Source organism: Sturnira hondurensis, unplaced genomic scaffold, assembly GCF_014824575.4.
Source record: "Sturnira hondurensis isolate 20B ecotype Veracruz unplaced genomic scaffold, ASM1482457v3 Scaffold0019216, whole genome shotgun sequence".
Lineage (NCBI taxonomy): Eukaryota > Metazoa > Chordata > Mammalia > Chiroptera > Phyllostomidae > Sturnira > Sturnira hondurensis.
This window is the reverse complement of record NW_028091847.1, coordinates 9361381-9373436: the sequence shown is the minus strand read 5'-3', so window position 1 is coordinate 9373436 and position 12056 is coordinate 9361381. Positions and strand designations below refer to the sequence as shown.

Genomic DNA, 12056 nt, shown 5'->3' with positions numbered 1-12056 from the left:
TTGACGGTGCAGCATGCAAACTATGAAGTAGGCACCGTGGCTGGGATGCTGGGTCCTTGAGCCGGGTGGGTTACAGAAGGATGACAGGGCCACATGGAAAAATGCAGCCAAGTGGGGCCTTGAAAACAGAGCAAGCCCTGCTTTCCCCAACGAGCATGGCCCTGCCCTGTTGTAGGAAACAGCCGTGTGAGTACAGGCAACCTGAACACCCAGGAGTGCTTGCCCCATCTCACTCATCCCCAGGAGAAAGTGGCCCAATGGCCAGCCTCCTCTCTCACAGGAACCCTGTGTTCATGGAACATCTCCTGGAGAAAGGGCCTGGGCCATCTGAGTGAGAAACAAGCTTGAGTGGAGACCAGTTCCTCTCCCTTCCCTCCTGGGCACCCAGGACCCTAGCCCACTTACAAGAGAGTCTCATCAACTGGCCTAAGGCCAACACCCCAGCTCCACTCTCTCTGGGGGAAACCACTGTACTCGGAACTTCCCATCATGCTTCATTTCGAGGGTTCGCTGACTTCCCTCTGTCCCCTCCCCCTTTCCTGACGCCCAGTTCTTCTCTTGGCACCTCTGAAGCTGTGTCTCCACATCACAGCAACGGTCCTAGCCATCAGCAGATGGAAATAACTTTTCACGACGGCTCCTCTGATGTTGCCATCTTTTGTGTGGATCAAAACAACAAAACGAGTCAGACTCTCGGCATCTGATTGAAGCCTAATTGGAAATCCAAAGTGGCATTAAATGTTATGGTCTAAATAAAACACATTCAATTACAGAAACTCGACACAGGGAGCAGGAGGGAAAGCTCTGGAGCTTAAAAAGCAGGCTGCAGAGTTCTGGGGTGTCACCATGGGGCTCCGGCATTTGGCTGGATAAGTAAGACTCAAGATGGCAAGCATAGGAGCTTTCTAGAATCTGAGAATCCCTGGTTGGGGCCGGCCACTGAGCAAATACCAGTTTGCCTGGCTCACACTTGTTGTTGCACCCAAGAGGTTGCATCAGGGCTTGGTGCAATGCCTCTCGTGAGTACTGCATCTGGTTTCCTTGCAAAGGTTTTGTTTTGCCAGATAGGCCAGGGTGTAGATGGGGGTAGAGAGTGTGCCGAGGAGTCACGACATCACCCACTGGGGTCCCTGAATGGGTCTCCTTGGTGGCCGGGGGATGGCTGGTGAGGCAGGAGCTTTTCAACCACACAGGTGGCAGCCTGTATGCCAAACCCGGCTCTGCCTCCTAGGAGTGGTATGAATGGCCTGCTCGGGACACCTAACCTTGCTGAGCCTCCCTCGCGTGTTAAATGTGGCGGATAATACTTGTCTGTCAAGGCTGCTGTAAGGAGTTGAGAAAAGGCCTGTGTGGTGCCCAGCCCACTGCACAGGGCGAACAGCAGCAGTAACTTCAGGCACCTCACTCTCTCCAGACCCCAACCACCCAAGACAGTTCCCGGACTGTTCAGGTAAGGCCCAGGGCAGTGCTCACTATCTGTTATTAGGTTTTAAAACAAAACAGGGCACTGTTCCAGTCTCCCTGTGGGTATCAAGTGTGAAGCTGTGAGTCTGTGCTAGTCTCCCGGAGTCTTGAAAGCCACCCCGGTGCCCTTTCTCTTAAAATTGGAGCCGCGTGGAGGTGACTCCTTCACCCATTCGGCAGCCAGGGGGCGCCATCTCAGGAAGCCAAAGGTGGCTTGGGCCTAGGAAGTACGGGGTGGAGCCCTGACCCTGCATTTTGTCAGCTTGATGGCCCTGGGCAAATTTCTTAGCCAGATTGAATTTCAGTGTTCTTATCTGTAAATAGGGCCAGGGCGATATCACTTATCTCCCGGGATTGTTAGATCCACTGAGGTCCATCCATAAGCTAAAATAAGAAAAAAAATAAAAAAGCCTGACTTACATGCTAGTGAGCTGACTTCAACACAGCTTAAGGGAGAATTGAGAGGCAAGGCTGGGTGGCTCAGTTTCTTCGTTAGGCGTGGCTACACGCACAGCATGATCTGCAGGGCTTGGCCTGGTGATGATTACGCTCAGTGGCACAGCCATAAAAATATAATTACTACTGCTAACATTTATTAAGCAGGTAATAGGTGCCAGGTACTTTTCAGAGTCTTTGTATGTATTCCTTCAATTAACTTACTCCTCAAGCAGCTCTCATAATGATGCCCATTTTGCAAAGGAGGAAATGCACAGAGAGGTAAAGCAACTTGCCTGAGGTCACATATCAGTCAGGGGGGTCCAAGCTTTTGGTGTCTTGGGCCACACATTAAATACTTCGCAACACATAATCACATAAGATTCTTACAAGGTTTTAAGTAAATTTACAATTTTGTGTTGGGCCACATTCACAGCCGTCCTGAGCTGCATGGGGCCCACAGACTGCAGCTTGGATACCCTTGTGGGTAGAGCCGGGACTTGAACCTAGGTAGGTGGACAGAGTCTAGAGCCCACGTTCTTCCCGGGGCCAGGAAACCACCCATCATCAGTCACTATCTGTTTCTTTACAGGCTGGGTAGACCCTCCCTTCTCAAGAGTCACTTTCCCCTTCGGTCTCTGGTCCTCAACTAAAATGCAAAGCTACTTTTCAGGAGATAATCTCTGAGGCTCTACCAGCTCTGGATTGCTGTGTCAGAGAGGGGGTGAGTGCTCTGTCCGAGTGACTCTAAGAAGGAGGGACAAGGACAGGTCTCACACTGGCTGGTACGAGTTTCTTCCATCATTTGGTGCATGGTACACATCTGTTCATGGCAGTGCTAACTGTACACTGTCATTTACTTATACACCAATCTTCCCATCTGAATGTGACCTCCCAGGGGCAGGGATTCTGTTTTACTTACTGCTACACAAAATCACACTTCACAGTGTGGTTGTTGCATGGAAAATGAGCAAAAGGAATCAAGAAGGTGCCTATCTTCAGGGCAGCCCTATTTATAAGATCTTGGCTGGAAAAATTACTTAGACTGCTCTGTCTATATCGGCATATGCAAATGACTTGTCAGGTGGACAGCTCTATGCATTATACATGATAGACCCATAAAGGTCCATTAAATAAATGAGTCTGTGTATGCAAATGATATGCAGATCTTACTCTATTTTAATTTGACCCTCGGGAATACCTTTAGGTAATCTCTAGAGTCCAGGTTGTTGTAATTTTTTAATCGAAAGTCTTTTAACACAACCAGTTTTCTTTCCAGCCTGTGCCCAGTGAAGCTGTTGTGAAACTGGGAAAAGGAATGCCGGGCTGGACCAGGTTAACTAGTATTCATTTTGATTCTTCTGGAAATTAAGAGGATGGCCTAGAAAAGTGCCTCCCCTTTCTGGGGATCAGCTTCCTTATTTTTAAAAGAAGTAGGGAGGTGATAATCAAATAAGTGGGGGGCTGGGAGTACCTTCAGGCATTGAGGCACTATGATTCCCCATCTCTCAGCCATGGGAACCTCCTCCTGGGCAATCAGCACTCAACAATACCTGTCCAGAAAGAGAAGTCAAATCCCGTGCCAAAAACCAGAGATAGAGTCTCCAGACCCCTGCCCCTGCCCACTGAGAGAAATGAGGTTTTGGGCACCAGTTCTTTTAGCCTGGGCATTGTGTTCGATCACTTCTTTCCAAACCAAGGGATTTTAAAGCAAGAAGCTGGAGTTTTCTCTCTTAAACACAAGCCAAGCATCTAATTAATAGGGTGGGTTTGCATTTCCTTTCCCTGGTGTGAAAATATTGATAAAAAATGCTCCCATGAGAATATTAATCGCCAGGGAATAAGCTCAGTGTCTGCCTCTTTGAAACAGCAGGAAAGTTGGTGGAAAGATCAAAACCCAGGCTCGAGGTGGCCACTGTTCCTTGGGCCCCCACCCACAGGAGGCAGGATTCTGCCCTTCGTTTGGGAGACGCACTGAGATGCGCCCTCAGCTCCTGGCCCACACTGGGGGCCGTGTCCTTAACCAGAAACACATGGGCATCAAAGGGCTGGATTGAAAGTGACACATTTGAAAACAAAAGTGCAGCAGGATTTCGCTTATCCTCACTTTCCTAATCCACAAACTCTGTAATTCTCCCCCAAGTCCCTCAGGCTCCACTGTAGCCCCTACCTCCTCACATTCCCTCCTCCCTGTGACTCCGCCCAGGCCTCCCAGCCCAGGCAACAGGCAGGGCTCCTGTTACTGAGACTTCCACCGCCTTGTAAAAATATACCTTGGCACGCTCGGCCTGCGCCCAGGGAAGCCTTTTCGTCTGGACTAAACAAATGTGCACAATCAAAATAATAGTCTGAGATGTCAAAATAAATGAGCAGGGGACATCTGGAAGCATGGTCCCATATGTTTTTTTTCCCTTCCTCAGGTCTTTCTTTAGATATCTTTCAGGTTTGGCGGTTCAGTGTCTTTGGCCACAGGTAAGAGACTTACTATTACTCTTGTATCACAATAGGTGCTTTAAAAATGCTTCTTAGTTTTGGTCCTAGGTCCAGACTTACAGTTTATAGGCCCTCCCCCGAACCGAAGGAACCCAAATGAGTTCTCTGGTGAAGCCGGCTGGATACTGCTGGGACAACATGCTGGAGGGGACTGGTGCGTCCTTCCTGACCCCACACAGGCTCTTCATGCAGGGCACTGGAGGGGTCTGCCCTAGACTTGAGACCTTCATAGAGGGGGGGTGCTTTACAATCTTTTCAAATAATGTTTGTTTCTAATAACACCAAGTCAAAGTTGTTTGTGCCCCTACTCTCTGAAGTGACTTAAAATGGGGGGTTAAAAAAGTCAGTCTCCCTCAGTCCACGAGGGTAAGTTTCCTAAAACCTATTGCCCTTCGGACCAAAGGTGGACCACCAAGGAAGACCACCTTGGAGTGGGCTGATGCAATATTAACACAAGAGCTGTGATGGTCTGTGGCTCCATAATCCTGGGAGACAGGAAACCACGCGTTTGTCTTTTCTGGGCCTTATTTCTCACTGTGCTCATTGGCCACAAGCATTTGAATTGCTCAGGGTGATTGGCTGTAGAGAGGGAGAGGTGGGAGGAAAAAGAACTATGTGACTCCTAAGACTAAGTCATAAAAAAGGCAATAAAGTTTCTACTTTACTCCTGCAGCCCTGAGCTGCTATGTCTGCCATCAGCTGTTCTGCTCCAGAGGTTCACTATCTTGAGGCCACCATGCTGTGAGGAAGTTCAAAACACATGCAGACAGTCCCAGCTGATCCCAGCCTTCCAGTTCCCAGCTGTCTGACATGTAAGAGAAGGAGCATTCAGATGATTCTAGTCCCTAGTCACCCCGGTCACTCCATGCCATTCACGTTGTAGAGAAGAAAAAAAGCTCTTTTGGGTGCAACCCATCTGAATTCCTGACTTACACAATTTGTGCACTTAATAAAGGTTTGTTTTATGCCTCTAAATGGTGAAGGGGTTGGTTATGCAGCCATAAATGCCTAGAACATGGTCCCAACTACAGACGAATATCGGGGTTTTTAGAATTGGGGGCTGAGTGTCAACTCAGGAGGAGATGGCCTTGGAGAAGCCAGGCCATCTTTTGCAATGAGCTTGAGACTTGGTTTACTTCCCTGGGGAGGCCAGACATGAAAGCCCCAGGGACGCCCCGTTCTGGCCAAGCATCCACACATGCAGCCAGACGGCCCCGCGGCGGGGGGTGGGTGACCAGGGCTCAGGGTCCCCTCCCTGCTCTCCACAGATGCTGCACTGCTGGCCTCCTGGGCCTCACATACGGGCCTGGGGCTGCCTCCGCATGTACCAAGGGGAGCGGGACTGTTTAGTCTGCTGGGCACATTCCTGAATTTTAAAAATAAATAGCAGATTATGAGCAACTCAGCCTGAGGCTGCCATTGGGCCAGGCCCAAGGCTTCGGAGGCGTCCCTGGGAGGGAGCCACGGGAATGGCAGGTGGGAGAGGTTTGACTGAGGCTCGGAACTCTGGCTCAGCCATAATTTAAGTGGAGATGCTGCTAGCCCTCTCTGGGATCCTAGAGAGCTTCTAATATGACTAGTAACAATAACAATAATAACGATAATAACCACTACCACTATTTGAAGGCACAGGGCTAGGTCATTTATGAATATTCTCTCAATCTCACCACTAGCTGCCATTAGTAGGCCCATTATACAGATGAAGAAACTGAGGTTCAGTGAAGTGAAAGTACTTTCTCAAAGCCCCATGCCTAGTGAGTAGCCAAAAGCTGAGTGAAAGGCTGAGTCCCATACTCCACCTCTTAACCACTGTGCTATATTATCTCTCCAAGCCTCCAAATAGACAGCAGCATCCCATGCTGCACCCCACCCCACCCCACACACACCCATCGCCAGCCGTTCTGCTGATCCCAAGGCCCTTTGCAGGCTGCATACAGCCATTCTCCCCTGCGACTCTCTTTCTCCATTTCACCCTTCGCTGGATCATTTTATGCCTCTATTCCCTCTGCTAATTCAAACTAATTAAAGTACAAAATAGAATAATTGCTTCCATCCCCAACCTCGGTTTCTATCCACCTAGAGTACAGAGTTAGATTCCCTTTCTAGGAGTGGCCAGCCTAAGAAGTTGGGTGGAAACTAGAGCTATCGAGTTTCTTCTCATCTTGTCGCCTGGGTTTTCACTTGGCTCGCGGCCTGACTTTCCCTGGGCTTGCTGTCTGACTTCCACTAGACACTGAAGATATGGGAGTGACTTGTATTCCCTCCCATAACATCTGCCAGTTAGCTCTTGAGGAAGTTGGGTGGACTTTCTAGGGAAGAGCCAGGCATCTCATCAGTGGGAAGCCTGGATGATTCACAGGAGTGTGAAATCAGTTTCCAAATTTTCCCCTGGGACTGCTGGCTGGCCTTCGATCTATTAACAGTACATTAACTTAAATTGTTAGGCAGTGGCACTAAAGACTCAACACTTCTGACTAGTCCTATTTTATTTCTTAATTACATTTAATTAACACACACACACACACACACACACACACACACACACGGAGAGAGAGGGAGAGAGAGAGGATGAGCTGTACTGAATTGTTCTAGCTCTGTGGGGAGATGAAAACCTATCTAGGCAAAACTTGAGACCTGAGGCTTGGTTCGACTCTCATATGGTGTCATGAATACAATAGCTGCTATGTTTGGGATGGAGGAGGGGAACAGAGAGAGAAGAGCTGGGGACAAGGTGAAGGCAGGGATGATAGCCCTCTGCCCAGAGATTTACTATAAAGTGATTCCCATGATGCCTTACAAGGAGTTAGATCTTTTAGAGAATTTCAAAGCCTTAAGTCACTTCCTCAAAACAGAGATGTACTTGTCCATAGCCAGCCAGCATTCTGGCCTCCTCTGAAGCATTCACCTTCAGGGAAGCAGTTCATATGAATACACACAGGCTCAGAAACTTTGAAGGCTGTCTCCTGTGATTTTGGTGTTGTCTTCTGGAAAGGAGAAGAGGCCCAGGGCCAAGACCTTAGATCAGTCTCTTCAACATCTGAAAGAGACTAGAGAGTTAGGTTTATTCTCTCTATCTTTCCAGCTAAGGAAACTGGGTGCCTGAGAAGTTAAGGGTCCAGGTCACCCAGCTTGTTAGAAGTGGGACCAGGACTAGAACACAGGCCTCCCAGGCCAGCCTGAGGCCTCCTGCATGTGCCACGCTGACACCTCACTTCCTTCTGATCACACTCACAGTCACTACCCTCCTGGGTCATGGAACGGTAAAGTCTGAGACCTGGAAGAGGGCTCACACAAATCTTCACATCAACTATTGGTGGTGCCTGAGGCAGTATAGATCCACTTCCCACGTGTTGTCTCTGCTGGCTCCATGGGACACTGAGGCAAAGTGACTTGTCTCAGGATGCCAGCTATAAAGCACTGAGATAGGGTCCAAATCAGAGCTTCGGACTTCAGAGACAACCCTATTCTCGGATGCAACTCCTTTATTTATAAGGGAGATAACTGAAGCTGAGAGAGGGTCACACGTCTGATTATAGTGAAACCTCAATTAGAACCCAAGTCATCGGACTTCATTTCCATGGATTGTCCTGTGGACGTACATTTAAGAGGTCTGAGTGGTCTGTGCATGATCTGTACTCACAGCTGCTCAGACGCAGACAGATGGGCCTTCTGAGCTGTTCTTGGCCCCCATCCCTGGCCCCAGCCCCTGGTGAAATCACCTGGCTACCTATTTCTACATGATTTACAGTTCTCCAGGTGACAGGCCTCAGAGCTCCCTCACAAATTCCCCTTAGACTCTGCCTGCTGCTCACAGCTCCACCTGGCATAGCATTTCCCTGGACAAATATGTCACCTCGTAGAGACAGCCCCATGGCATTCTACCCAAATTCTTCCTCTATCTGCTCATCATGACTGGCTATTACTGAACCCCTCTGTCTGGTGTAGACTGTAACAAGAAGTGGCAGCTGAGGCAGAAGGAGAGGACATTTAGAAATAAGTGATGTGAGCCCTGGCTGGTGTGGCTCAGTGGACTGAGCATCAGTCAGTAAACGAAAATGCGGCCAGTTCGATTCCCAGTCAGGACACATGCCTGGGTTATGGGCCAGGTCCCCGGTTAGGGGCCTGTGAGAGGCAACTGATCACTGTTTGTCTCGCACATCAATGTTTCTTTTCCTTCTCTCTCTCCCTCCCTTCTCCTCTTTCTAAAAATATATAAATAAAATCTCTAAAAGAAAGGAAAAGAAAAGAAATAAGCAACATGGACACTTGGTTTAGCCAGGGTTGATATTGTCAGAGGTGATGTCAGATACCGTTTTCAGAGGTCACTATATTCCCTAAAGGCCACACTTTTGTCTCCATCCCTGGCCCAAACCCTCTCTTTTCACCACAATTTGAATGCAATTTCAGGAAGCATACCATTTGAGAAAAATATATGCAATAAAAAATGCATGCCTTGAAATCTTCTCAGTTCTTTTAAGGTCTCATTGGTCACTTCTATTTGCTTTTTATTGCTTTTTCACTTTCCTGGGTTCAGGGAACCCAAGAAAATGCTTTTACCCAAGGTCACCCACCTGCTTCTCTGCCAGGCATGATGTCTTTTAAAAATATCATATGTAATATGGGTCTATTTGATTCCTCAGATCATCCTTTTATCTACCTCTCCAGGTTGCCACCTGTCCATCCACCCTCCTCTCTGTACATATTTTTGAGAATTGTCTGGAATGGTGTTTGCCAAATATTAACAAGGTGTTACATTTGGGGTAGTGGGGTTTAGGGCCTTGTTATCTTCTTTTCCACACATATTGTTAAAATTTGTATAGTGAGCACCTACCATTTTTTGTTTAAGAAATAATCTTTTGCCTAAGGAAGAGAATATGGTAAAAAAGCAGAGTATAGACTTAAAACCGATGTTATAGATTTCTGGGTATATGTCTCTCTCTCCTTAGACTGGAAGCAACTCCAGGGTAGCGACGAAGTCCCATTCATTTTGATGTTTTCCAAGTATACTGTTCCCAATAAACATATTCCCAGTAATGGGTTCTTTTAGGTTCCCCCGGCAGTTTTATTACAATGATAGGTTGGTGTTTACTTCCAAGACTGTCTTTCCCACTCTAGGTCAGGCAAAGCCTCCTCCAGCTCCACCAGGTTCCCATCTGGGCCTGTTTATATGTCAACTGCAGGGGCCACATGAAAGGAGGTAAGAAAACAGGTGGGTTCAAGAGGATCTGGGTGTAATCTGCATGTAATTAGCATATGATTTGTGTCATCGATTCTCCAGAAGTAATTTTCGAGTTAGAGCTACATCACTGCTTCCCTCACGCTGTCAGGTGCCCATTTGCCTCTTCCTTCCTCCTTGCACTCATCCATCATTCCTGGATTCAGAATGATCATATCTTTCAAAAAGAAAGGAGGGAAAGAGAACTCTGGGTGACACTGATCAAGGACATCTGGAATCTTGACAGAGTATTTTGAGAATGACACCTGAGCTGGGAGGCACCTCATGAGAGCTTGCTGGTCCTCTATCCCAGCATCCTTGTCTAGCCTAAGTCATTGTCCTCAGCACCAAGACAGATTCATAGTCCTTTTTCTCCATCTTTGGCTTTTACCTTGCTTACCATGTTTAGGTCAATGCCAAGACCACTGCTTCTCCTGAACAACTGCTGACTCACTAACTGAATAGAAAAAAAACAGCATCTCCCTAGCTCTCTGCTTCCTGCACCTCCATTCATTTGGAGACTCTCCCATCTTCTCTGCTTCTCTTGCCCTTCACCATGGCTCTCCCTGCATTTGCCTTCTCTCTGCTCACACATATTCAGAGCAAATACAATTCAGAGCAAATACAATCCAGAGCAAATACAATCCAGAGCAAATATAAGCTCCATGCCAGAAGGTGGGGAACTTTGTCTGTTGTTACCCAGGACAGGGCAGAAGTCTGTTTCTCAAGGCTCCCCAACTCTGCAGGTGGAGCTTCAGCTTCTCGGGGCTGGGAGAAGCACGGAGCTTTACCCTGCCTCAGTCGAAGATGCAGGCTGAGATTTTCATCTCCCGAGGCCCTCTCTCGGATCTGTCTCTCCCAGGGTTGGGCCCAGCCTAGGGCCTGTATTATTTACACTTCTTTGGCTCCCTTGAGCAGCAGACTTTGTGGGCCCAGGAGCAGTAAATCTACCTCCTAATCACACCAAGCTGCTCTGTGCGGTCTGGCCCATTCTTGTGAGGCTGTTCATTATGCACTGCGACAGGGACTGTGGTGTAGAGAGAAGCCTGTGGGAAACGGCTGGCCCCTGGTGCTTCTATCTGGTTCCCTGCAAACGTGTCCGTGGACTCTGCCTCTCCCAGGCCCCTGAGCAGTAAAACCAGAGGTCTCCCTTGTTATGTGGAACAGCTTCTGAATAAAGGTCACAGGTTATCAGCTCCTCCTGGCCTTCGGAAAGGAGGGAAAGGTGCTGGCACTCACCTGTCTCTCTGACATGATATACAGGTAGCGCTGATCGATGGAGAAGGCCATGTCCCTAAGGATGGGGCTCCCATCTTTGAGCACGGAGATTGTTTCGTACTGGACCCCGCCGTGGGGGGGACCATCAGCTCGAATCTGCAAAAGAAACAAGTGCACCCTCAGCATTCACGCTCAGCAGTTTCCTGTGGTTACTGGCCTCAATATGAAGCAGGTAGCTTTACAGAAGATAATCATCAATATGAAGCAGGTAGCTTTACAGAAGATAATCACCCCACGCTACCCCACCATGGTTGCTACCCTGAACCATGCTAGGCTGCTGCAGGGAAGACAGAGGTGCCTCTTAGCTCAAGTAGATCAGTTCCACGAAGAAGAATCCTTTCGCAAGTGGTCTGAGTGTACCGAATTTGAAATTTCAAATTATGGGTTTATTTGCGTGTGTATATAAGCCCTTAGGTGTGTGATTTTTTTTAATATCCCTATGTAGTCATTCTTGTGTGTGCATAGCACCATGTGATAGGTAGGTGTACAAGTGAGTATGTATTTGTGTACACTTATTTGTGTTTTGGGTGAGCGAGTCAACTTCGGCCCAGTCTCAGGCAAGTAAGCGGGAAGAATGGTGGGACACTCACACGAACCATCCAAAAGCTGGTCATCAAGAGACGCAAGATTTTCAGATCTCAGGAAGATCTTTGTTACCCCAAACATATCCCCCAAACGTCTGCACATCCACTCGGTGACATGTGGTGAGCCAGGAATCTCAGAGTCCAGCCCAGGGTAATAAGTCAGAAAGGACTTGAATGTCATCTAGTCCAGTGCTTCTCAGCTCTGGCTGCAAATTAGAATCACCTGGGGAGTTTTAAAAACTATGGATGTGAAGACTGGGTCAATTCATCAGAATCTCTGTGGGAGGGGCCTAGGCATCTTTTGGGGGTTTCAAAGATTCCCAGATGAATCTAATGAATAGTCAGAGTCTAGAAGCACTGATATAGCCCAATGGTTCCCAAATCAGCCTGCCCTGAGAATCACTGTGGGGGTGGGGCTTGGTGAAATGTATTGCTGGGCCCATGCCCAGAGTTCCTGATTCGGTGGGGATAAGGCCTGAGAATTTTCATTTCCAATAAATTTCGAGGTGATATGGATGCTGTTGATCCACGGGGTTTGAGAAGCACGAAGCTAGTCTCAGCAATCTACATATAGAATACTGAGATTC

At 48.1% G+C, this 12056-nt stretch overlaps 1 protein-coding gene across 1 annotated transcript in view; it reads right to left on the bottom strand.

The window, feature by feature from the left end:
• Positions 1-12056, bottom strand: part of PLXNA2 (plexin A2) — a 209399-nt gene that overhangs the window by 100657 nt on the left and 96686 nt on the right. Inside the window, exon 4 of the mRNA XM_037070964.1 lies at positions 10847-10981. Coding sequence (XP_036926859.1) covers positions 10847-10981 — 135 coding nt within the window. The remainder of the gene's footprint in view (positions 1-10846; positions 10982-12056) is intronic.